The sequence below is a fragment of the Oncorhynchus nerka genome, linkage group LG10, assembly GCF_034236695.1.
Source record: "Oncorhynchus nerka isolate Pitt River linkage group LG10, Oner_Uvic_2.0, whole genome shotgun sequence".
Lineage (NCBI taxonomy): Eukaryota > Metazoa > Chordata > Actinopteri > Salmoniformes > Salmonidae > Oncorhynchus > Oncorhynchus nerka.
Window position 1 is genome coordinate 15,353,753 of NC_088405.1, and position 24,936 is coordinate 15,378,688.

Sequence of the window (24,936 nt, forward strand, 5' to 3'; positions counted from 1 at the left end):
GCACTGTTGGTTAAGGGCTTGTAAGTAAGCATTTCACGGTTGTTGTATTCGGTGCATGTGACAAATAAAGTTGGATTTGATTCTAATATTGAATATCAAACCTAGTTGATTAACATGGACGTTATGTCAGTGTGGGAAAGTACATTGTTACAAGTATATAGGCCGTCATTGTAAATACGAATTCGTTCTATTAATTGCAAAATATAGACAATATAGTTCTCAGTTAGAAGACGAAATGTCATACTAAACTATGCTAAAACACCCCTTCGACTCATTGCAGTTGGTCTAGTCCAGGCTGCAGCGTCTGGCTCAGCGGAGGAGCATCTTGAAAGTTTTTCAACATCACGCCAATGTTGTTACTTTTTCACTGTCCTCCAGAACTCTCAAACTACGTTCTGTTATTTTAGGGATAATTTGTCTCATTTCTATGTCTGGATAACCTCAACAACCTCGTTTTGTTTAAGATATTCAGGTGTTTGCTGGTTTCATCTGTCGGTAAGTGTTACTTTTCAACTATTTAGGGCGGAGATTGGCATAACATGCAAGCAAGCATGTTGCTCTTCTATTCCGCGTTAATGTTTTTGTTTATGTGTGTTCATGATGCGTTTAACGTCTCCATTATTCATTCAATACAGTATTGCATTCTTTCGGCTACTATTTTATTTTTGTAGGCTACTTAGTATGCTCTAACGTTGCCTAATAAATACATTTTTATGAATCGAATACATTTTGATAAGTATACACCTGCTCCGAATTGAATTACATCACATCACACTTTTAACTAGGTTGGATGTACATTTGCATTCAGCAAGGAAAGTATGAATATGATTATTTTGTAAGCAGGTGCGCTCATAGCCTCTATTGCTCCGAGGCTACTTGGAGATGCTTTATGAAATGTTTCTCTAAACTCCCAGGTTCCTTCAATGACATATTCCTCTCAAACCGTTGTCTGTGTTCTGAAGAAGTGTTGTACACTATATTACAGAGGGCTGTTAGTTTTCTGTTTTGCTTTCTTCATGATTAGTTCAAAAAAAAAAAAAAAAAAGGTTATTGTTACCCCAAGCCTCCACAGAATATATCCACGTTTCCACGTCCTCAGCCTTCCATACATATTTCTCCCTAACTCTGTCCCTCACTCTGAAACTCTCTTTCTCTCAGTCTGTCTCTCTCTGACCCTCTCTCTCTGCTCCTTGTGTAATAATTGAATGTTACTCTCATTCCCTGGAAACCCACAGATTTTAGTGTTGGATCGCTCTCAATGTTTCTATCAAAGGTTTCTAGTCTCTGCACCATGAAATGGATGCCTTGCTCATCTGAGATTGGAATGCTGGATGGTTATGAGGTGATTAGTTTCAGTCTGGTGGTTGTGTTGTGTGTGTGTGTGTGTGTGTGTGCTTCCCCAGTCCCCTCATCGAGATTCTACCGGTACACTGAAGTGTTCACTTCACTGTTCAAAGTGTTTAACAGAGCAGTCCGTTGGCAGCTCTTTGCACCTTAAAGGGCTTGAACACTACAGTGCAGTAGTCTAAAGTGCACCTCAAATGGCACCCTATTCCCTATATAGTGCACTAATTTTGGCCAGAGCCCAATGGGCCTTGGTCTAATGTAGGGAATAGGGTGCCTTTTGAGATGCAGATGGCATGTAGAGTGCAGCGGTCTGGCTGCAGCGGTCTGCAGTATTGTTTTTGCACATTAAGAGCGTACTAAGAACAAGGGGTTATAATAGTCTTGAAGGGGATTTAAGGCCCTGCAGATGTCTGGGCTGACTGCTCTCATGTGATGCCAGGTCTGAGGAAAACATGGCTTCAAATACTATTTTAATTCGTTCAAATACTTTAGCTGTGCTTGATTGAACCTGTTGCAATGGAACTGATAGAATAGTGGTAAAACGGAAGTGCGAACCCCGCCCACCTAGCATCCCATACAGGGTAAAGCAAAACAACTACATTATTTATACCATTTCAAATAGTAGTTGAAACTAGGTCTGGATGCCAATTCTGAGGTCACTCTGGTTAGACTAAGGGGATGTCGGAGGGGAGGACGAGTGAGGTCACTCTGGTTAGACTAAGGGGATGTCGGAGGGGAGGACGAGTGAGGTCACTCTGGTTAGACTAAGGGGATGTCGGAGGGGAGGACGAGTGAGGTCACTCTGGTTAGACTAAGGGGATGTCGGAGGGGAGGATGAGTGAGGTCACTCTGGTTAGACTAAGGGGAGGACGAGTGAGGTCACTCTGGTTAGACTAAGGGGAGGACGAGTGAGGTCACTCTGGTTAGACTAAGGGGAGGACGAGTGAGGTCACTCTGGTTAGACTAAGGGGAGGACGAGTGAGGTCACTCTGGTTAGACTAAGGGGAGGACGAGTGGTCACTCTGGTTAGACTAAGGGGAGGACGAGTGAGGTCACTCTGGTTAGACTAAGGGGAGGACGAGTGAGGTCACTCTGGTTAGACTAAGGGGATGTCGGAGTGAGTTCACTCTGGTTAGACTAAGGGGAGGGGCGAGTGAGGTCACTCTGGTTAGACTAAGGGGATGGGAGGGGAGGACGAGTGAGGTCACTGGTTAGACTAAGGGGAGTCGGAGGGGAGGACGAGTGAGGTCACTCTGGTTAGACTAAGGGGAGGGAGGGGAGGACGAGTGGGGTCACTCTGGTTAGACTAAGGGGATGTCGGAGGGGAGGACGAGTGGGGTCACTCTGGTTAGACTAAGGGGATGTCGGAGGGGAGGACGAGTGGGGTCACTCTGGTTAGACTAAGGGGATGTCGGAGGGGAGGACGAGTGAGGTCACTCTGGTTAGACTAAGGGGAGGACGAGTGAGGTCACTCTGGTTAGACTAAGGGGATGTCGGAGGGGAGGACGAGTGAGGTCACTCTGGTTAGACTAAGGGGATGTCGGAGGGGAGGACGAGTGAGGTCATTTCACACGTCAGCCTGCCCTGTCTGCAGACTTGTTTGTGAGTGTTAGATGAGGCTCATACTTAAACTGGCTCTGACTGTAACTGTTCTGATTAATACTTGATGGGGATATTAAGTGATAAGACTAGGTGGGGGGTACAGTGCCTTCAGGAAGTATTCACACCCCTTTACTTTTTACATATTTGTTGTGTTACAGCCTGAATATTCAAATGAGATTTTGTGTCACTGATTTACACACAATATCCCATAATGTCAAAGTGAAATTGTATTTGTATAAAACTTTAGAAAGGAATACAAAATGAGAAGCTGAAATGTCTTGAGTCAATAAGGATTCAACCCTTGTAAACCCAAATAAGTTCAGGAGTAAAAACGTGCTTAAGAAATCTCATAAGTTGCATGGACTCATTCATTGTTCAATTATAGTGGTTAAAATGATCTTGGTAACCCACACATACAATTATCTGTAAGGTCCCTGAATCGAGTAGTGAATTTCAAGTACAGATTCAACCACAAAGACCAGGGCGGTTTTCCAATGCTTTGCAAAGAAGGGCACCTCTTTAGTAGATGTGTAAAAAGCAGACATTGAATATCCCTTTGAACATGGTGAAGTTATTCATTACACTTTGAGTGGTGTATCAATACACCCAGTCACTACAAAGATACAGTCCTTCCTAACTCAGTTGGGGGAGAGGAAGGAAACTGCTCAGAGAGTTTTAATGGTTGTGATATGAGAACTGAAGATGGATCAATAACATTGTAGTTACTTCACAATACAATTCTAATACTAACCTAAATGTGCTCAACATCAGTCAATAAGGCACTAAAGTAAAACTGCAAAAAATGTGGCAAAGAAATTAACTTAGAAATCTCTTCGAGACTTGTGCCAAGCTTATAGAGACATACCCCAAAAGACTCAGCTGTAATTGCCCCCATAGTTGCTACTACAAAGTATTGACTTAAATGAGATATTTCTGTATTTCATTTTTATTATAGAGTATTGTGAGGGGAAAACATTAGATTTAATCAATTTTGAATTCAGGCTGTAACACAACAAAATGTGGAATAAGACAAGGGGTATGAATACTTTCTGTGTGTTGTCAAGCCTATCAGACACACTATGTCATATCTACTTTAAGTCTTCTTGACACCAGTCAGTTCCAATCTTACTGCTTCACATTTTAAAGGGGAAATCTGCGATTCCACCACCACTTTTTTGGTACAGCTGTGGGATGGGGCTGGAGAAATGTAACCACTCAACAATGCATGGACAGAGCTATGAATGCAAGGACTCAGGTGCAAGGAATCGCCACATTCCATTCGTTGCATCCTTCATCTACTCATCTATTCAAAACCATTGGGTCAAAGTTCCCTTTGTCAACAGAAACTGTGAGGAAGGATTGAACCGTCTAGTCTAAGGAATTAACTCACGTCTGTCTTATGCACAACTCACATTCCTGGACGCCTTGTAAAACCAACGCTGTACTCAACGCCAGTCAGGCTTTTCAACTCACCTCTGCCACACTGTTTTGCAGCGTGAGTAAGATGGTCATCTACTGTCTCTGAAGGTGTGCTCTTGTGTTTGTCATTGGCTTTTCAGACCTTTTGTCACTGGGTCATTCCATATGAATTCACTCACTGTTTGACTACACTCCTTTTTAGATTTGAAAAAATCCTTCCAAACAGGTTTACCCGTGGTAGAAGTGGTCAGAAAGTGCCGGAAACATTCAGGAGATAGAGGTGCTCAAACGTGACCCATTTTGCATATCCCGCCCTACCATGAGACATCCAAAACTACAATGAAAAGGATAAACGGTTGAGTTTGATATCAATTGAAGGCTTACAAACAGGGAGGGTTGTAAAACTATTTGATTATTTAAAAAATAAAATGTGGTTAAGATCATCTCCCATGAATAAGAGGCAGATCGTTTTTAGATAATCTCAGATGTCTCGTTTTCACGTATGTTGTAGCTTAGACCTTATCTGACATTGTCTTAGGTGTTTGTTGTGCTTGTCACCGGTTGAGACACAACATTCTCTCGGATGCTTGGAGGCTCCACACAATTGAATGGTTTTCACACCAATGTTTTGGACTGTGGACATTACCTTCCTCAGGGGTTTACAGAGAGATGAAAAGTGGCCTTTGAAAAGGTTAGGCAGTACATGATTATTCAAAACAACTAGAAGCAAAATGACAACAAAAACAAATCACAAGGAAGTTCCAAACAAGGGATGTTCACACAGTAGTGGGGGCTTCCTGAACACAGGTTCCTGTATAGCCTAGGACCGTAGAGAGGTTTGCCTGGGGGCTTCCTGAACACAGGTTCCTGTATAGCCTAGGACCGTAGAGAGGTTTGCCTGGGGGCTTCCTGAACACAGGTTCCTGTATAGCCTAGGACCGTAGAGAGGTTTGCCTGGGCCCTGGGGATAGTATGACTTCACAGTCAAATGTCTCAGAACAAGGCTGGCTTTTCAGGTTTGGCTTTGCTGCGTGTTGTGTGCTGTTCTTCTGAGTGGCAGGTGTGAGACTTTGTTTGAACATGCTGTACAGAGTACCTCTCAGGAGTTATCTCTTACACACACACACACACACACTTCAGATTGGACTTTAATTCTTGGGGGTGATTAAGAGCAATAACGTTTATAAAGACTGTTTTTATTGTTCCTCCTCCTTGGAGGACGTAAACACACCTAGTAAAGTACCTCATGTGTTTTCTTTCAAATACTTCAGGTACATTAGACTGGCAGAATGGAACCAATACTACTTGAAGTCTGATCAAAATCTCATGTCCCCATGGGCGTGTCAGTTAGTGGGAATAATAACAGAGTGAATATCATAACAGGTGTGATGCACATAAAAAACATGTTTAATCATGTCATGACGGGTGTGGGTTTGACATCAAGACACTTTTCTAAATGTAGGAGGTGGGTAACGTGTTTGAACAGAACAGACCACAGCAGAGGCTTGCCCTTTTAGGATCACAGAGGAAGTTGTTGTTTTTTGGATTGTTAGTTTAGTAGCCACTTGTTTTCTGTGAACAGCTATAAAATGTTTTCAGGTTTCATTTGTCTTTCCTCGAGCATCTTGGCAACAGAACATTATCACTGGGAAGGCCGTGTTTTGGGGTTGCCCCTCTGCCCCCGACCGACCCAAATCCCTGACTGGTACAATCCACCGCTGATTAACAAAGAGCCTGATCTGGCCAAATCAATGAATCAGATTAATGATGTGAGCCCTGCAGAGTCCGGCTCTGGGCCAGACCTGGGGAGGAAAGGGCCTGTGTGGTTTCACATGGGAATTTTCACTCCTTTCGTATTTGTGTGTGCTTATCAAAAGGGATTGACGTGAATGAATGGGAGGCAGATTGAGGGGCTGTAGATATGGTTTAGTATAGGCTATAGAAGAACAGTGGGACTGGGATTTAATAGTATGACCTAGGCCTAGGCATCCAACCAGCTGCTGAGGCCGGCTGCTTTAACTACACAACCAGCTGCTGTGGCCGGCTCCTTTAACTACACAACCAGCTGCTGTGGCTGGCTGCTTTAACTACACAACCAGCTGCTTTAACTACACAACCAGCTGCTGAGGCCGGCTGCTTTAACTACACAACCAGCTGCTGAGGCCGGCTGCTTTAACTACACAACCAGCTGCTGTGGCTGGCTGCTTTAACTACACAACCAGCTGCTTTAACTACACAACCAGCTGCTGAGGCCGGCTGCTTTAACTACACAACCAGCTGCTGTGGCTGGCTGCTTTAACTACACAACCAGCTGCTTTAACTACACAACCAGCTGCTGAGGCCGGCTGCTTTAACTACACAACCAGCTGCTGAGGCCGGCTGCTTTAACTACACAACCAGCTGCTGAGGCCGGCTGCTTTAACTACACAACCAGCTGCTGAGGCCGGCTGCTTTAACTACACAACCAGCTGCTGAGGCCGGCTGCTTTAACTAACCAGCAACCAGCTGCTGAGGCCTGCTGCTTTAACTACACAACCAGCTGCTGAGGCCGGCTGCTTTAACTACACAACCAGCTGCTGAGGCCGGCTGCTTTAACTACACAACCAGCTGCTGAGGCCGGCTGCTTTAACTACACAACCAGCTGCTGAGGCCGGCTGCTTTAACTACACGACCGGCTGCTTTAACTACACAACCAGCTGCTGAGGCCGGCTGCTTTAACTACACGACCGGCCGCTGAGGCCGGCTGCTTTAACTACACGACCGCTGCTTTAACTACACGACCGGCCGCTGAGGCCGGCTGCTTTAACTACACGACCGGCCGCTGAGGCCGGCTGCTTTAACTACACGACCGGCCGCTGAGGCCGGCTGCTTTAACTACACGACCGGCCGCTGAGGCCGGCTGCTTTAACTACACGACCGGCCGCTGAGGCCGGCTGCTTTAACTACACGACCGGCTGCTTTAACTACACAACCAGCTGCTGAGGCCGGCTGCTTTAACTACACAACCAGCTGCTGAGGCCGGCTGCTTTAACTACACGACCGGCTGCTTTAACTACACAACCAGCTGCTGAGGCCGGCTGCTTTAACTACACAACCAGCTGCTGTGGCCGGCTGCTTTAACTACACGACCAGCCGCTGTGGCCGGCTGCTTTAACTACACGACCGGCCGCTGTGGCCGGCTGCTTTACCGGCTGTGGCCGGCTGCTTTAACTACACGACCGGCCGCTGTGGCCGGCTGCTTTAACTACACGACCGGCCGCTGTGGCCGGCTGCTTTAACTACACGACCGGCCGCTGTGGCCGGCTGCTTTAACTACACGACCGGCCGCTGTGGCCGGCTGCTTTAACTACACGACCGGCCGCTGTGGCCGGCTGCTTTAACTACACGACCAGCTGCTGAGGCCGGCTGCTTTAACTACACGACCGGCTGCTTTAACTACACAACCAGCTGCTGAGGCCGGCTGCTTTAACTACACGACCGGCTGCTTTAACTACACAACCAGCTGCTGAGGCCGGCTGCCTTAACTACACAACCGGCTGCTGAGGCCGGCTGCTTTAACTACACAACCGGCTGCTGTGGCCGGCTGCTTTAACTACACAACCAGCTGCTGAGGCCGGCTGCTTTAACTACATGACCGGCTGCTTTAACTACACGACCGGCTCCAGGCACCAAGACTCTCTTGAGGCCCGTTCCAGTTGATAGCTCCATCGAGCAGGGACCAGAGAGCAGGGACCAGAGAGCAGGGACCAGCCGTGTGGACTTGACCAGATAATGGTAATGGAGGAGGAATGCACCAGTCTCACCATGCTGTTTATTCTTGTCCGGATAGCGGATTGGCCTTTTCTTTTTAGACTGATTGAATGAATACCTTTTGTGAGTCAATCCCAAAAAATATCAACAACAAAGTAGATGGAAATACAAGTGGTCTTTGTGGTTAGACTGATGTCTGAAAGGGATCAAACACTTTATATATTTATATAACCTTAATTTAACTAGGCAAGTCAGTTAAGAACAAATTATTATTTACAATGACGGCCTAACCCGGACGACGCTGGGCCAATTGTGGGTCGCCCTATGGGAATACCAATCACAGCCGGTTGTGATACAGCCTGGAATCGAACCAGAATCTGTAGAGACGCTTCTAGCACTGAGATGCAGTGCCTTAGACCACTGCGTCACTCAGGAGCCCAAAATGTGATCCTGTTGAAAAAGGAAATCAATAAATCTGTTTTCTTTAGTGCTACTCTGTGTCCAATGTTTAATGCTTTGTGTGTTTATAACCATGCTATGCACTCTTATAACCATGCTATGCCTGGTGTTACATCTACAACGTCTTTAAAGCTTTTATGACTCAAAAACGTCTCTCGGTCTCTATTTGTCTTTTTAGACAGCAGAAAATGAACAACACATTCCCCCTAACCAGAAAGAAGAAGTGAAGGAGTGGGGAGATCATTGGAGAGAAGAGAGAGAGAGAGACTGAAGAGGGTTTAAACTGAAGGAGTGACCAGAGAGGATCCTTATTGCAGACACCATGTCTGTCTCCACCACCAAACAGGAGAGAACCCTGTGTGTTCTGCTCCCTAATAAAGAACAGCTGGACATCACTGTGGGGGTGAGCACGTCCCATTATGACTCCTCCTGTTGATTCTGTAGGTATTCCATGAGTCAGCCAGGGGAGTTTCAATGGAAGGTTTTAGTCCTGGGCCAGTAATGTATCAAGAGTATTTCTAGTCCCGTACTATAAAATGTATGGAGTTGTACATGAGATCCATGTCTGGGAGGTCACTTCACTTTTTCTGTGTTACCCTGTTTATAACAGTCAGCCTGTTAGTCACCCTGTTTATAACAGTCTTCTCTCTCCTCATTCTCTCTCAGGTCAAGTCCACAGGGCCTGTTAGTCACCCTGTTTATAACAGTCTTCTCTCTCCTCATTCTCTCTCAGGTCAAGTCCACAGGGCCTGTTAGTCACCCTGTTTATAACAGTCTTCTCTCTCCTCATTCTCTCTCAGGTCAAGTCCACAGGGCCTGTTAGTCACCCTGTCTATAACAGTCTTCTCTCTCCTCATTCTCTCTCAGGTCAAGTCCACAGGGCCTGTTAGTCACCCTGTTTATAACAGTCTTCTCTCTCCTCACTCTCTCTCAGGTCAAGTCCACAGGGCCTGTTAGTCACCCTGTTTATAACAGTCTTCTCTCTCAGGTCAAGTCCACAGGGCCTGTTAGTCACCCTGTTTATAACAGTCTTCTCTCTCCTCACTCTCTCTCAGGTCAAGTCCACAGGGCCTGTTAGTCACCCTGTTTATAACAGTCTTCTCTCTCAGGTCAAGTCCACAGGGCCTGTTAGTCACCCTGTTTATAACAGTCTTCTCTCTCAGGTCAAGTCCACAGGGCCTGTTAGTCACCCTGTTTATAACAGTCTTCTCTCTCCTCATTCTCTCTCAGGTCAAGTCCACAGGGCCTGTTAGTCACCCTGTTTATAACAGTCTTCTCTCTCCTCATTCTCTCTCAGGTCAAGTCCACAGGGCCTGTTAGTCACCCTGTTTATAACAGTCTTCTCTCTCCTCATTCTCTCTCAGGTCAAGTCCACAGGGCCTGTTAGTCACCCTGTTTATAACAGTCTTCTCTCTCCTCACTCTCTCTCAGGTCAAGTCCACAGGGCCTGTTAGTCACCCTGTTTATAACAGTCTTCTCTCTCCTCATTCTCTCTCAGGTCAAGTCCACAGGGCAGGATGTGTTCAATCAGGTGTCTGAGCTCCTTGGAATAAAAGAGCTGCACTTCTTTGGCCTGACAGTGGTGAAGGGTAAGTTGGAGCTTCTACACAGGCCAAAACCAGCCCTAACCCAGGAGGGGGGGGGGGGGGCTGATCCTAGATCAGCACTCCTCCTGAGACGCTTTATGAATGTGGACCCAGGCCTCTGAGACCTACCCTGCCCAACCACACACCCCTTACCATGTCCAACCGCCCCTTACCCTGCCCAACCGCCCCCTACCCTGCCCAACCGCCCCCTACCCTGCCCAACCGCCCCTTACCCTGCCCAACCGCCCCTTACCCTGCCCAACCGCCCCCTACACTACCCAACCTCGCACCCCTTACCCTGCCCAAGCGCCCCTTACCCTGCCCAACCGCCCCTTACCCTGCCCAACCTGCCCAACCGCCCCTTACCCTGCCCAACCGCCCCTTACCCTGCCCAACCACGCACCCCTTACCCTGCCCAACCACGCACCCCTTACCCTGCCCAACCACGCACCCCTTACCCTGCCCAACCGCCCCCTACACTACCCAACCACGCACCCCCCCTGCCCAACCGCCCCTTACCCTGCCCAACCGCCCCTTACCCTGCCCAACCGCCCCTTACCCTGCCCAACCACCCCTTACCCTGCCCAACCGCCCCTACACTACCCAACCTCGCACCCCTTACCCTGCCCAACCGCCCCTACACTACCCAACCACCCCTTACCCTGCCCAACCGCCCCCTACACTACCCATCTCGCACCCCTTACCCTGCCCAACCGCCCCTACACTACCCAACCACCCCTTACCCTGCCCAACCGCCCCCTACACTACCCATCTCGCACCCCTTACCCTGCCCAACCGCCCCCTACACTACCCAACCTCGCACCTCTTACCCTGCCCAAGCGCCCCTTACCCTGCCCAACCACCCCTTACCCTGCCCAACCGCCCCTACACTACCCAACCACGCACCCCTTACCCTGCCCAACCGCCCCTTACCCTGCCCAACCGCCCCTTACCCTGCCCAACCGCCCCTTACCCTGCCCAACCGCCCCTTACCCTGCCCAACCACCCCTACACTACCCAACCTCGCACCCCTTACCCTGCCCAACCACCCCTTACCCTGCCCAACCGCCCCTTACCCTGCCCAACCGCCCCTTACCCTGCCCAACCGCCCCTTATCCTGCCCAACCGCCCCATACACTACCCAACCTCGCACCCCTTACCCTGCCCAACCGCCCCCCTACCCTGCCCAACCGCCCCCTACCCTGCCCAACCGCCCCTTACCCTGCCCAACCGCCCCTTACCCTGCCCAACCGCCCCTACCCTGCCCAACCGCCCCTTACCCTGCCCACCCACCCACCCCTTACCCTGCCCACCCACCCACCAATCCACTCCAGAGTCTTTGAACCTGAAATAAATGTTTCTGCTGCATTAGACAACAACCATTCTGGGGTCACAATATATTCTGATTACACAGTTACAGTAGACTTCAACGAGCTGATGTAATACTCACTGTATTCATAATCCAGTATGTACATACACCACACTGTAGTACATACACATACACTAGTACACATACACACTGTAGAACACACACACTGTAGTACACACGCACACATGCACACTGTAGTACACACACACGCACACTGTAGTATACACGCACACTGTAGTACACGCACACACACACACACGCACACTGTAGTACACACACACATGCACACTGTAGTACACACGCACACTGTAGTACACGCACACACATGCACACTGTAGTACACTGTAGTACACATGCATGCACACTGTAGTACACACACACACTGTAGTACACCTATTACACACTAGTACACACACTGTAGTACACCCATACACGCACACTGTAGTACACACACACACTGTAGTACACCTATTACACACTGTAGTACACACACTGTAGTACACCCATACACGCACACTGTAGTACACACACACACACACGCACCCTGTAGTACACCTATACACACAGTAGTACACACACACTACACTGTAGTACACCCTTACACACACTACACTGTAGTACACCCTTACACACACACACACACTACACTGTAGTACACACACACACTGTAGTACACACACATTACATACATTGTAGTACACACACACTGTAGTACACACACATTACACACACACACTGTAGTACACACACATTACACACCACAGACAACACAGTCACAAACACCCCAGTCCTTGAGTCCTTCTACTAGCAGACTGTTTACATAATAGAACTGAACAACTGGGTTAGTTGCCAGAAACGGGGTAACGGCAGAATGAGATCAGAAGGGAATGTTGGTGTGTGTTTCTGCATTGCTGAGACTGAGATGTCGAATCTTCTTTGACCTTTGGACAAGTTCAATTCAAATGTTTTGTCAGTCTCTTTCTTTCTCACTCTCCTTCCTGTTTTCTGTCTTTCTCTCTTTGTTCTGCCTTGTTGAAATGTCTTGGTAATCTTGTGTGGCTCACCTCTTGGTAATCTTGTGTGGCTCACCTCTTGGTAATCTTGTGTGGCTCACCTCTTGGTAATCTTGTGTGGCTCACCTCTTGGTAATCTTGTGTGGCTCACCTCTTGGTCATCTTGTGTGGCTCACCTCTTGGTAATCTTGTGTGGCTCACCTCTTGGTAATCTTGTGTGGCTCACCTCTTGGTAATCTTGTGTGGCTCACCTCTTGAACAAGAGCTCTTTTGTTTTTGTGTGAGTGCCTGCGGTGGTGTGTGGGGGCCTTCCACCTCTCTGGTCTGGGTCTGGCCGCGATTCCAACAATATTAACTTCATTAAGCCAGGAATGTGGCCCTGCATTCCACCTCTTCACTGGAGGGAGGGATGAAGGGATAGATGGAGGGAGGGATAGATGGAGATAAAGGGAGGATAAGGGCGGGTGAAGAAGAAGAGGTAGGGGTGAGGAGTGGTGACTGGCCAGGGAGTCTCGTTAAAACAAAACCAGTGAAAGGGAGGAGAGCAGAGGTGAAAGAAACTCAGAGAATGAGATGGTGATTGAGGTGGTGAGTCAGAGAATGAGATGGTAATTTTAATGAAAAGGAAGATGGATGGATGGATGGAGGAGTGAGTGAGTCATGTGGCCTGAATGTGGTGAGGTCAGAAAGAGATGAGCCTGAAATGAAATGCTTATCGTATAAAAAAATATAGGCATTATGGATGAGGTGAAGACAGAAGTGAATAAGATGGATGTAATGGAACATGTTAGGTTGGAGTAGAGGTGTACTAGAGACAGGATGATATAACCCCAGTGGAACATGTTAGGTTGGAGTAGGGGTGTACTAGAGACAGGATGATATAACCCCAGTGGAACATGTTAGGTTGGAGTAGAGGTGTACTAGAGACAGGATGTTATAACCCCAGTGGAACATGTTAGGTTGGAGTAGGGGTGTACCAGAGACAGGATGATATAACCCCAGTGGAACATGTTAGGTTGGAGTAGGGGTGTACTTGAGACAGGATGATATAACCCCAGTGGAACATGTTAGGTTGGAGTAGAGGTGTACTAGAGACAGGATGTTATAACCCCAGTGGAACATGTTAGGTTGGAGTAGGGGTGTACCAGAGACAGGATGATATAACCCCAGTGGAACATGTTAGGTTGGAGTAGGGGTGTACCAGAGACAGGATGATATAACCCCAGTGGAACATGTTAGGTTGGAGCAGGGGTGTACTAGAGACAGGATGATATAACCCCAGTGGAACATGTTAGGTTGGAGTAGGGGTGTACCAGAGACAGGATGATATAACCCCAGTGCAACATGTTAGGTTGGAGCAGGGGTGTACCAGAGACAGGATGATATAACCCCAGTGGAACATGTTAGGTTGGAGTAGGGGTGTACCAGAGACAGGATGATATAACCCCAGTGGAACATGTTAGGTTGGAGTAGAGGTGTACTAGAGACAGGATGATATAACCCCAGTGGAACATGTTAGGTTGGAGTAGGGGTGTACTAGAGACAGGATGATATAACCCCAGTGCAACATGTTAGGTTGGAGCAGGGGTGTACCAGAGACAGGATGATATAACCCCAGTGGAACATGTTAGGTTGGAGTAGGGGTGTACTAGAGACAGGATGATATAACCCCAGTGCAACATGTTAGGTTGGAGCAGGGGTGTACCAGAGACAGGATGATATAACCCCAGTGGAACATGTTAGGTTGGAGTAGGGGTGTACTAGAGACAGGATGATATAACCCCAGTGGAACATGTTAGGTTGGAGTAGGGGTGTACCAGAGACAGGATGATATAACCCCAGTGGAACATGTTAGGTTGGAGTAGGGGTGTACCAGAGACAGGATGATATAACCCCAGTGGAACATGTTAGGTTGGAGTAGGGGTGTACTAGAGACAGGATGATATAACCCCAGTGCAACATGTTAGGTTGGAGTAGGGGTGTACCAGAGACAGGATGATATAACCCCAGTGGAACATGTTAGGTTGGAGTAGGGGTGTACCAGAGACAGGATGATATAACCCCAGTGGAACATGTTAGGTTGGAGTAGGGGTGTACCAGAGACAGGATGATATAACCCCAGTGGAACATGTTAGGTTGGAGTAGGGGTGTACCAGAGACAGGATGATATAACCCCAGTGGAACATGTTAGGTTGGAGTAGGGGTGTACCAGAGACAGGATGATATAACCCCAGTGGAACATGTTAGGTTGGAGTAGGGGTGTACTAGAGACAGGATGATATAACCCCAGTGGATATTTGACTGGTGATTTGTATCTAACACATTGATACAACCCCCCCCTCATCACTTTCCTCACAGCTGCAACCATCTTATCAGCCCAACTGTTGAAAGAAAACACATTGAGATCATTTGTGATGAAAGGAGAAACTTCATGATTTAGTTTTGTTTGTCTTCCTTAAGAACAAAGAGCTATTAGAATGAGGATTAAACATACAAGATTATTCATTTTTAACACTCCATTTGAAGGGTACGTAAATAAGTACTTCATAACACATTCCTAAGCATACATAACGCATTCCTAAGCATACATAACGCATTCCTAAGCATACATATCGCATTCCTAAGCATACATAACACATTCGTAAGCATACATAACGCATTCCTAAGAAGGACATAACACATTCCTAAGCATACATAACGCATTCATAAGAAGGACATAACACATTCCTAAGCATACATAACGCATTCCTAAGAAGGACATAACACATTCCTAAGCATACATAACACATTCATAAGGACATAACACATTCCTAAGCATACATAACACATTCCTAAGCATACATAACACATTCCTAAGCATACATAACACATTCCTAAGCATACATAACACATTCCTAAGCATACATAATGCATTCCTAAGCATACATAACACATTCATAAGCAGGACATAACACATTCATAAGAAGGACATAAGCGTTTCATAAATGTTCTTGGTTTTTGTAGTCCTTTTTACTCTGCAGGCCTAGCGAGCCAACAGTCAATATTGTTACTTTCTTCCTGAGCCCGGTATGCTAGCAGAGCCTATAAGCAAACAGGAATATTAGTATCAGCATAGCTGTCAACAGGCGTATTAGCATAGCTGTCAACACAACAGTTGTTTTGTTTGCCTGCTGGTTGCATTGACCACACCAATGGAAGAACAAGTGTTTTTCTTTCTTTCTTTACTCTAATTAATGTCATTGTTAGGCAGTTTTACGCATGAGTTAATTATTATTTTGTTTGACTGAGGGTGTCCTGTTTCCTGTTTTACCTCAGACAATGAGCACATCTTTCTGGACATGGAAGATAAGCTGACCAAGTATTTCCCTAAGGAATGGAAGCAAGATTCAGGGAAGGTAAGAGTGCTCCAATAATCTACTCATTGATGTATTCTAAAATAGATGGGTTTTATTCGTGTCTCAGAACACACACCTCCCTCGTTAACCAACCAGCTCACTGCAGCCCACTGCCCTACATAGTGTCTAGCTGTGTATTGTTCTTAACATGACACATAGTTCATGCTATGCCTTTACATTGTATTGCCAGGCCCATTCGTTCACCCATGGTTGTGTTGTGTCCCGACTTCTTTATAAAGATGTCCAGCACTTGCATCACTGTGTTGTTTCACCATGGTTGTGTTGTTTCACAATGGTTGTGTTGTTTCACCATGGTTGTGGGGTGTGTTATTTCACCATGGTTGTGGGTTGGGGTGTGTTGTTTCACCATGGTTGTGTTGTTTCACCATGGTTGTGTTGTTTCACCATGGTTGCGGGGTGTGTTGTTTCACCATGGTTGTGTTGTTTCACCATGGTTGTGTGTTGTTTCACCATGGTTGTGTTGTGTGTTGTTTCACCATGGTTGTGGGGTGTGTTGTTTCACCATGGTTGTGTTGTTTCACCATGGTTGTGTTGTTTCACCATGGTTGTGTTGTTTCACCATGGTTGTGTTGTTTCACCATGGTTGTGGGGTGTGTTGTTTCACCATGGTTGTGGGGTGTGTTGTTTCACCATGGTTGTGTTGTTTCACCGTGGTTGTGTTGTTTCACCGTGGTTGTGGGTTGGGGTGTGTTTCACCGTGGTTGTGTTGTTTCACTGTGGTTGTGTTGTTTCACTGTGGTTGTGTTGTTTCACCGTGGTTGTGTTGTTTCACCGTGGTTGTGTTGTTTCACCGTGGTTGTGTTGTTTCACCGTGGTTGTGTTGTTTCACCGTGGTTGTGTTGTTTCACCGTGGTTGTGTTGTTTCACCATGGTTGTGTTGTTTCACCATGGTTGTGGGGTGTGTTGTTTCACCATGGTTGTGTTGTTTCACCATGGTTGTGTTGTTTCACCATGGTTGTGTTGTTTCACCATGGTTGTGTTGTTTCACCATGGTTGTGGGGTGTGTTGTTTCACCATGGTTGTGGGGTGTGTTGTTTCACCATGGTTGTGGGGTGTGTTGTTTCACCATGGTTGTGTTGTTTCACCATGGTTGTGTTGTTTCACCATGGTTGTGGGGTGTGTTGTTTCACCATGGTTGTGGGGTGTGTTGTTTCACAATGGTTGTGTTGTTTCACAATGGTTGTGTTGTTTCACAATGGTTGTGTTGTTTCACCGTGGTTGTGTTGTTTCACCGTGGTTGTGTTGTTTCACCGTGGTTGTGTTTCACAATGGTTGTGTTGTTTCACTGTGGTTGTGTTGTTTCACTGTGGTTGTGTTGTTTCACTGTGGTTGTGTTGTTTCACCGTGGTTGTGTTGTTTCACCGTGGTTGTGGGTTGGGGTGTGTTTCACCGTGGTTGTGTTGTTTCACTGTGGTTGTGTTGTTTCACTGTGGTTGTGTTGTTTCACTGTGGTTGTGTTGTTTCACCGTGGTTGTGTTGTTTCACCGTGGTTGTGGGTTGGGGTGTGTTTCACTGTGGTTGTGTTGTTTCACAGTGGTTGTGTTTCACTGTGGTTGTGTTGTTTCACCATGGTTGTGTTGTTTCACCGTGGTTGTGTTTCACTGTGGTTGTGGGTTGGGGTGTGTTTCACCATGGTTGTGTTGTTTCACCATGGTTGTGTTTCACCATGGTTGTGTTTCACCATGGTTGTGTTTCACCGTGGTTGTGTTGTTTCACCGTGGTTGTGTTGTTTCACCATGGTTGTGGGTTGGGGTGTGTTGTTTCACCATGGTTGTGTTGTTTCACCGTGGTTGTGTTGTTTCACCGTGGTTGTGTTGTTTCACCGTGGTTGTGTTGTTTCAGCGTGGTTGTGTTGTTTCAGCGTGGTTGTGTTGTTTCAGCGTGGTTGTGTTGTTTCAGCGTGGTTGTGTTGTTTCACTGTGGTTGTGTTGTTTCACTGTGGTTGTGTTGTTTCACCGTGGTTGTGGGTTGGGGTGTGTTGTTTCACTGTGGTTGTGTTGTTTCACTGTGGTTGTGTTTCACTGTGGTTGTGTTGTTTCACCATGGTTGTGTTGTTTCACCGTGGTTGTGGGTTGGGGTGTGTTGTTTCACCGTGGTTGTGTTGTTTCACCGTGGTTGTGGGTTGGGGTGTGGTGTTTCACCGTGGTTGTGGGGTGGGGTGTTTCACCATGGTTGTGGGGTGGGGTGTTTCACCATGGTTATGTGGTGTTTCACCATGGTTGTGGGGTGGGGTGTTTCACCATGGTTGTGGGGTGGGGTGTTTCACCATGGTTGTGGGTTGGGGTGTGTTGTTTCAGCGTGGTTGTGTTGTTTCAGCGTGGTTGTGTTGTTTCACTGTGGTTGTGTTGTTTCACTGTGGTTGTGTTGTTTCACTGTGGTTGTGTTGTTTCACCGTGGTTGTGTTGTTTCACCGTGGTTGTGGGTTGGGGTGTGTTTCACCGTGGTTGTGTTGTTTCACTGTGGTTGTGTTGTTTCACTGTGGTTGTGTTGTTTCACCGTGGTTGTGTTGTTTCACCGTGGTTGTGTTGTTTCACCGTGGTTGTGGGTTGGGGTGTGTTTCACTGTGGTTGTGTTGTTTCACAGTGGTTGTGTTTCACTGTGGTTGTGTTGTTTCACCGTGGTTGTGTTGTTTCACCGTGGTTGTGTTTCACTGTGGTTGTGGGTTGGGGTGTGTTTCACCATGGTTGTGTTGTTTCACCATGGTTGTGTTTCACCATGGTTGTGTTTCACCATGGTTGTGTTTCACCATGGTTGTGTTTCACAATGGTTGTGTTTCACCGTGGTTGTGTTGTTTCACCGTGGTTGTGTTGTTTCACCATGGTTGTGGGTTGGGGTGTGTTGTTTCACCATGTGTTGTTTCACCGTGGTTGTGTTGTTTCACCGTGGTTGTGTTGTTTCAGCGTGGTTGTGTTGTTTCAGCGTGGTTGTGTTGTTTCAGCGTGGTTGTGTTGTTTCAGCGTGGTTGTGTTGTTTCAGCGTGGTTGTGTTGTTTCACTGTGGTTGTGTTGTTTCACTGTGGTTGTGTTGTTTCACCGTGGTTGTGGGTTGGGGTGTGTTGTTTCACTGTGGTTGTGTTGTTTCACTGTGGTTGTGTTTCACTGTGGTTGTGTTGTTTCACCATGGTTGTGTTGTTTCACCGTGGTTGTGGGTTGGGGTGTGTTGTTTCACCGTGGTTGTGTTGTTTCACCGTGGTTGTGGGTTGGGGTGTGGTGTTTCACCGTGGTTGTGGGGTGGGGTGTTTCACCATGGTTGTGGGGTGGGGTGTTTCACCATGGTTATGTGGTGTTTCACCATGGTTGTGGGGTGGGGTGTTTCACCATGGTTGTGGGGTGGGGTGTTTCACCATGGTTATGTGGTGTTTCACCATGGTTGTGGGGTGGGGTGTTTCACCATGGTTATGTGGTGTTTCACCATGGTTGTGGGGTGGGGTGTTTCACCGTGGTTGTGGGGTGGGGTGTTTCACCATGGTTATGTGGTGTTTCACCATGGTTGTGGGGTGGGGTGTTTCACCATGGTTATGTGGTGTTTCACCATGGTTGTGGGGTGGGGTGTTTCACCATGGTTGTGGGGTGGGGTGTTTCACCATGGTTGTGGGGTGGGGTGTTTCACCATGGTTGTGGGGTGGGGTGTTTCACCATGGTTGTGGGGTGGGGTGTTTCACCATGGTTGTGGGGAGTGGTGTTTCACCATGGTTGTGGGGTGGGGTGTTTCACCATGGTTGTGGGGTGGGGTGTTTCACCATGGTTGTTGGGTGGGGTGTTTCACCATGGTTGTGGGGTGGGGTGTTTCACCATGGTTGTGGGGTGGGGTGTTTCACCATGGTTGTGGGGTGGGGTGTTTCACCATGGTTGTGGGGTGGGGTGTGTTGTTTCACCATGGTTGTGTTGTTTCACCGTGGTTGTGTTGTTTCACCGTGGTTGTGTTGTTTCAGCGTGGTTGTGTTGTTTCAGCGTGGTTGTGTTGTTTCAGCGTGGTTGTGTTGTTTCAGCGTGGTTGTGTTGTTTCAGCGTGGTTGTGTTGTTTCAGCGTGGTTGTGTTGTTTCACTGTGGTTGTGTTGTTTCACTGTGGTTGTGTTGTTTCACCGTGGTTGTGGGTTGGGGTGTGTTGTTTCACTGTGGTTGTGTTGTTTCACTGTGGTTGTGTTGTTTCACCATGGTTGTGTTGTTTCACCGTGGTTGTGGGTTGGGGTGTGTTGTTTCACCGTGGTTGTGTTGTTTCACCGTGGTTGTGGGTTGGGGTGTGGTGTTTCACCGTGGTTGTGGGGTGGGGTGTTTCACCATGGTTGTGGGGTGGGGTGTTTCACCATGGTTATGTGGTGTTTCACCATGGTTGTGGGGTGGGGTGTTTCACCATGGTTGTGGGGTGGGGTGTTTCACCATGGTTATGTGGTGTTTCACCATGGTTGTGGGGTGGGGTGTTTCACCATGGTTATGTGGTGTTTCACCATGGTTGTGGGGTGGGGTGTTTCACCATGGTTGTGGGGTGGGGTGTTTCACCATGGTTATGTGGTGTTTCACCATGGTTGTGGGGTGGGGTGTTTCACCATGGTTATGTGGTGTTTCACCATGGTTGTGGGGTGGGGTGTTTCACCATGGTTGTGGGGTGGGGTGTTTCACCATGGTTGTGGGGTGGGGTGTTTCACCATGGTTGTGGGGTGGGGTGTTTCACCATGGTTGTGGGTGGGGTGTTCACCATGGTTGTGGGGTGGGGTGTTTCACCATGGTTGTGGGGTGGGGTGTTTCACCATGGTTGTGGGGGGGTGTTTCACCATGGTTGTGGGGAGTGGTGTTTCACCATGGTTGTGGGGTGGGGTGTTTCACCATGGTTGTTGGGTGGGGTGTTTCACCATGGTTGTGGGGTGGGGTGTTTCACCATGGTTGTGGGGTGGGGTGTTTCACCATGGTTGTGGGGTGGGGTGTTTCACCATGGTTGTGGGGAGTGGTGTTTCACCATGGTTGTGGGGTGGGGTGTTTCACCATGGTTGTGGGGTGGGGTGTTTCACCATGGTTGTGAGGAGTGGTGTTTCACCATGGTTGTGGGGAGTGGTGTTTCACCATGGTTGTGGGGTGGGGTGTTTCACCATGGTTGTGAGGAGTGGTGTTTCACCATGGTTGTGGGGAGTGGTGTTTCACCATGGTTGTGGGGAGTGGTGTTTCACCATGGTTGTGGGGTGGGGTGGGGTGTTTCACCATGGTTGTGGGGTGGGGTGGGGTGTTTCACCATGGTTGTGGGGTGTGTTTCACCATGGTTGTGGGGTGGGGTGTTTCACCATGGTTGTGGGGTGGGGTGTTTCACCATGGTTGTGGGGTGGGGTGTTTCACCATGGTTGTGGGGTGGGGTGTTTCACCATGGTTGTGGGGTGGGGTGTTTCACCATGGTTGTGGGGAGTGGTGTTTCACCATGGTTGTGGGGTGGGGTGTTTCACCATGGTTGTGGGGTGGGGTGTTTCACCATGGTTGTGGGGTGGGGTGTTTCACCATGGTTGTGGGGTGGGGTGTTTCACCATGGTTGTGGGGTGGGGTGTTTCACCATGGTTGTGGGGTGGGGTGTTTCACCATGGTTGTGGGGTGGGGTGTTTCACCATGGTTGTGGGGTGGGGTGTTTCACCATGGTTGTGTTGTTTCCTCAGGGGTTACAGAAGAGATCCCTCCCCCTGGTACTCTGCCTCAAGGTGCAGTACTATGTGGAGAACGGCAGGCTCATCTGGTGAGGCTCCAAACAACATGCTTATTTCCTAATACTCTAAACATACCATCATACTTCAGACCCATTGCTGGAACCGAATAACAATGCACTCGAGGTCTCCCTCCAAAAATGTGGATTTAATATACCCTGCTCTGTATCTCATGAACTCCCTTTACCTCCTCCAACTCCGTTGTTATTAAATCTAGTGACCCTGCCTCTCTCTAACTCTTCCCCCAGTGAGCGGAAGGCGAGGCGTCTGTACTTCTCTGACCTGAGGGAGAGGGTGTTGCGTTCAGAGTGTCGTCAGCAGGAGGAGGTGGACTTGTGTTCTTTCTTTCAAACATTTTATTTTAGATTTCTTCATCGTAAGACAATCACAAACATTCAAAAAGTACACAATAACACAATGAAATCCCATTTTCCAGGTGTACTTCCAGCTGGCTGGGTATGCTCTTCAATCTGACCTGGAGGACCATCCCCTGCCTGGGAAGAACCAGGGAGGCACCCGCTACTTCCAACCCAAAGAGTACTTCCCTCCCTGGGTAAGTGTGTGGGGCCTTGGGAAGTCTACGTGATGAGATACCGTACAGTTTCTTACATGTGGCCACTGCCATTCTCAGTAAATGGTTCTACAGCGATATTGTCTGAATGTGGTCTCTCTGTCTTTCTCTATCAAGAAAATCTCTCTCTTTCTCTCTCTTTCTCAAGTCAGTTGTGTCTGATTTGCTTAATATAAGGAATTTGAAATTATTCGTTTAATTTACTTTTCATACTTAATTATTTTTAAAACCAAATACTTTTACTCAAGTAGTATTTTACTTGGTGACTCACTTTTACTTGAGTCATTTTCTATTAGTGTAACTTTTACTCAAGTAGGACAATTGGGTACTTTCTCCACTGCTGATGGCAAGCTGCCAGTAGCGTGCAGCCCACCTGTGAGTAGCTCGCCAATCAATTCTGAAAGCAATGTGTTTTTTCACGTGTTCCATGCATACTGTCATAAACATAAAGCTCCTGGCTACTATCCATTCAAAGCCACTTTGACATGATCCCATCCCTGGTTAGATACTATTGGTTTGAAAAGCCAAACGTAACACAATATCTGCCAAATAATTTCCAGCAATATTGCCCCCATCTGTCTGTTTGGTGAAAACTCAGTATGTAGCAAGTAAGAGATGCTAATAATCACTGTCTTGTTGGTTTACCTGACAGATCTACACTACCGTTCTAAAGTTTGGGGTCACTTAGAAATGTCCTTGTTTTTGAAAGAAAAGCCCAAAAAAAAGTTAATTTAAAATAACATCAAATTGATCAGAAATACAGTGTAGACATTGTTAATGTTGTAAATTACTATTGTGGCTGTACATAGTCGTACAGAGGCCTATTACCAGCAACCATCACTCCTGTGTTCCAATGGCACGTTGTGTTAGCTAATCCAAGTTTATCATTTTAAAAGGCTAATTGATCATTAGAAAACTCTTTTGCAATTATGTTAGCACAGCTGAAAACTGTTGTGTTGATTTAAAGAAGCAAGAAAACTGTCCTTCTTTAGGCTAGTTGAGTATCTGGAGCATCAGCATTTTTTGGGTTCGATTACAGGCTCAAAATGGCCAGAAACAAATAACTTTCTTCTAAAACGGGAGAGAACCAAATTCTAGAAAATACTAAATATAATTTTATGAACCATTATTTTACTAGGTATATTGGCAGAAAACACATCTCTTGCACATCACGGACCCTGGGAAGAGTTGCAGGGTAGAGGAGAGGAGAAGAATGTGTATATTTTGAAAGCTAGAAAAAAAGAGTAGCTCGCAACTTTTTTTTTATTTTTAAAGTAGCTCTCACGATAGAACAGGTTGTAGACCGCTGTTCTACAGTAATATTGAACCAATGTGTGTTGTTTTCTCTCTCCATCTTCAGATTGTGGCGAAGCGTGGGGTGGACTACCTGCTCTGTCACGGTCCCAAGGTACACAAGGAGCTATGGGGCATGACGCCACGTGATGCGGTACTCCACTTCATCAAAGAGGCCTGTCGTCTCGAGGACGTCCCCGTCACCTTCTACAGGCTACAGAAGGTCAGTCAGAGATCTCATAGCAGAGTGAAGCAATCATTCAAATGTCTTAAGACCCCAAAGACCAAACAGAGACAGGAGCTCAGTGGCCAGGAACATTTCCCAAAAAGGAAGATACCTAGAGATGAACCAGACTCAGGAGGGAGGTAATATCCTCTTCTTGCTGTACTGGATAATCCTTGTCTACAGCCCACATTTTTTAGGCTGAAGCAAGGACAGACAGACGTGTAAACAGAGATATGGAGTTTCAACATGTATGGCACAGAGCCACTGCAGACAGACGTCTAAACAGAGATATGGAGTTTCAACATGTATGGCACAGAGCCACTGCAGACAGACGTCTAAACAGAGATATGGAGTTTCAACATGTATGGCACAGAGCCACTGCAGACAGACGTGTAAACAGAGATATGGAGTTTCAACATGTATGGCACAGAGCCACTGCAGACAGACGTCTAAACAGAGATATGGAGTTTCAACATGTATGGCACAGAGCCACTGCAGACAGACGTCTAAACGGAGATATGGAGTTTCAACATGTATGGCACAGAGCCACTGCAGACAGACGTGTAAACGGAGATATGGAGTTTCAACATGTATGGCACAGAGCCACTGCAGACAGATGTCTAAACAGAGATATGGAGTTTCAACATGTATGGCACAGAGCCACTGCAGACAGACGTCTAAACAGAGATATGGAGTTTCAACATGTATGGCACAGAGCCACTGCAGACAGATGTCTAAACAGAGATATGGAGTTTCAACATGTATGGCACAGAGCCACTGCAGACAGACGTCTAAACAGAGATATGGAGTTTCAACATGTATGGCACAGAGCCACTGCAGACAGACGTCTAAACAGAGATATGGAGTTTCAACATGTATGGCACAGAGCCACTGCAGACAGACATCTAAACAGAGATATGGAGTTTCAACATGTATGGCACAGAGCCACTGCAGACAGATGTCTAAACAGAGATATTTGAATTGTTACATTTGGGATTCATCAAATGTTCCCAGTGGAGGGGTTAGGCTGTGGGTTGGGGATATATGGCTGTGGGTTGGGGATGTATGGCTGTGGGTTGGGGATGTATGGCTGTGGGTTGGGGATGTATGGCTGTGGGTTGGGGATGTATGGCTGTGGGTTGGGGATGTATGGCTGTGGGTTGGGGATGTATGGCTGTGGGTTGGGGATGTATGGCTGTGGGTTGGGGAT

General features: G+C 47.3%; 1 protein-coding gene across 2 annotated transcripts in view; it reads left to right on the forward strand.

Moving 5' to 3' along the window:
* The first annotated feature begins 308 nt into the window (after nucleotides 1–308).
* The window catches only part of zgc:172136 (uncharacterized protein LOC566376 homolog), a 32,969-nt gene continuing 8,341 nt past the window's right edge, over nucleotides 309–24,936 (forward strand). The window contains exons 1-8 of one of the 2 annotated variants that reach the window (XM_065023049.1): nucleotides 309–495; nucleotides 8,756–8,980; nucleotides 10,076–10,166; nucleotides 15,861–15,940; nucleotides 21,592–21,668; nucleotides 21,885–21,963; nucleotides 22,073–22,189; nucleotides 23,568–23,723. In XM_065023049.1, the coding sequence (XP_064879121.1) occupies nucleotides 8,900–8,980; nucleotides 10,076–10,166; nucleotides 15,861–15,940; nucleotides 21,592–21,668; nucleotides 21,885–21,963; nucleotides 22,073–22,189; nucleotides 23,568–23,723 (681 nt within the window). In that variant the 5' untranslated portion in view covers nucleotides 309–495; nucleotides 8,756–8,899. Of the gene's footprint in view, nucleotides 496–7,938; nucleotides 8,143–8,755; nucleotides 8,981–10,075; nucleotides 10,167–15,860; nucleotides 15,941–21,591; nucleotides 21,669–21,884; nucleotides 21,964–22,072; nucleotides 22,190–23,567; nucleotides 23,724–24,936 lie in introns of those variants that run through there. The other variant, XM_065023050.1, reaches the window with a different exon arrangement.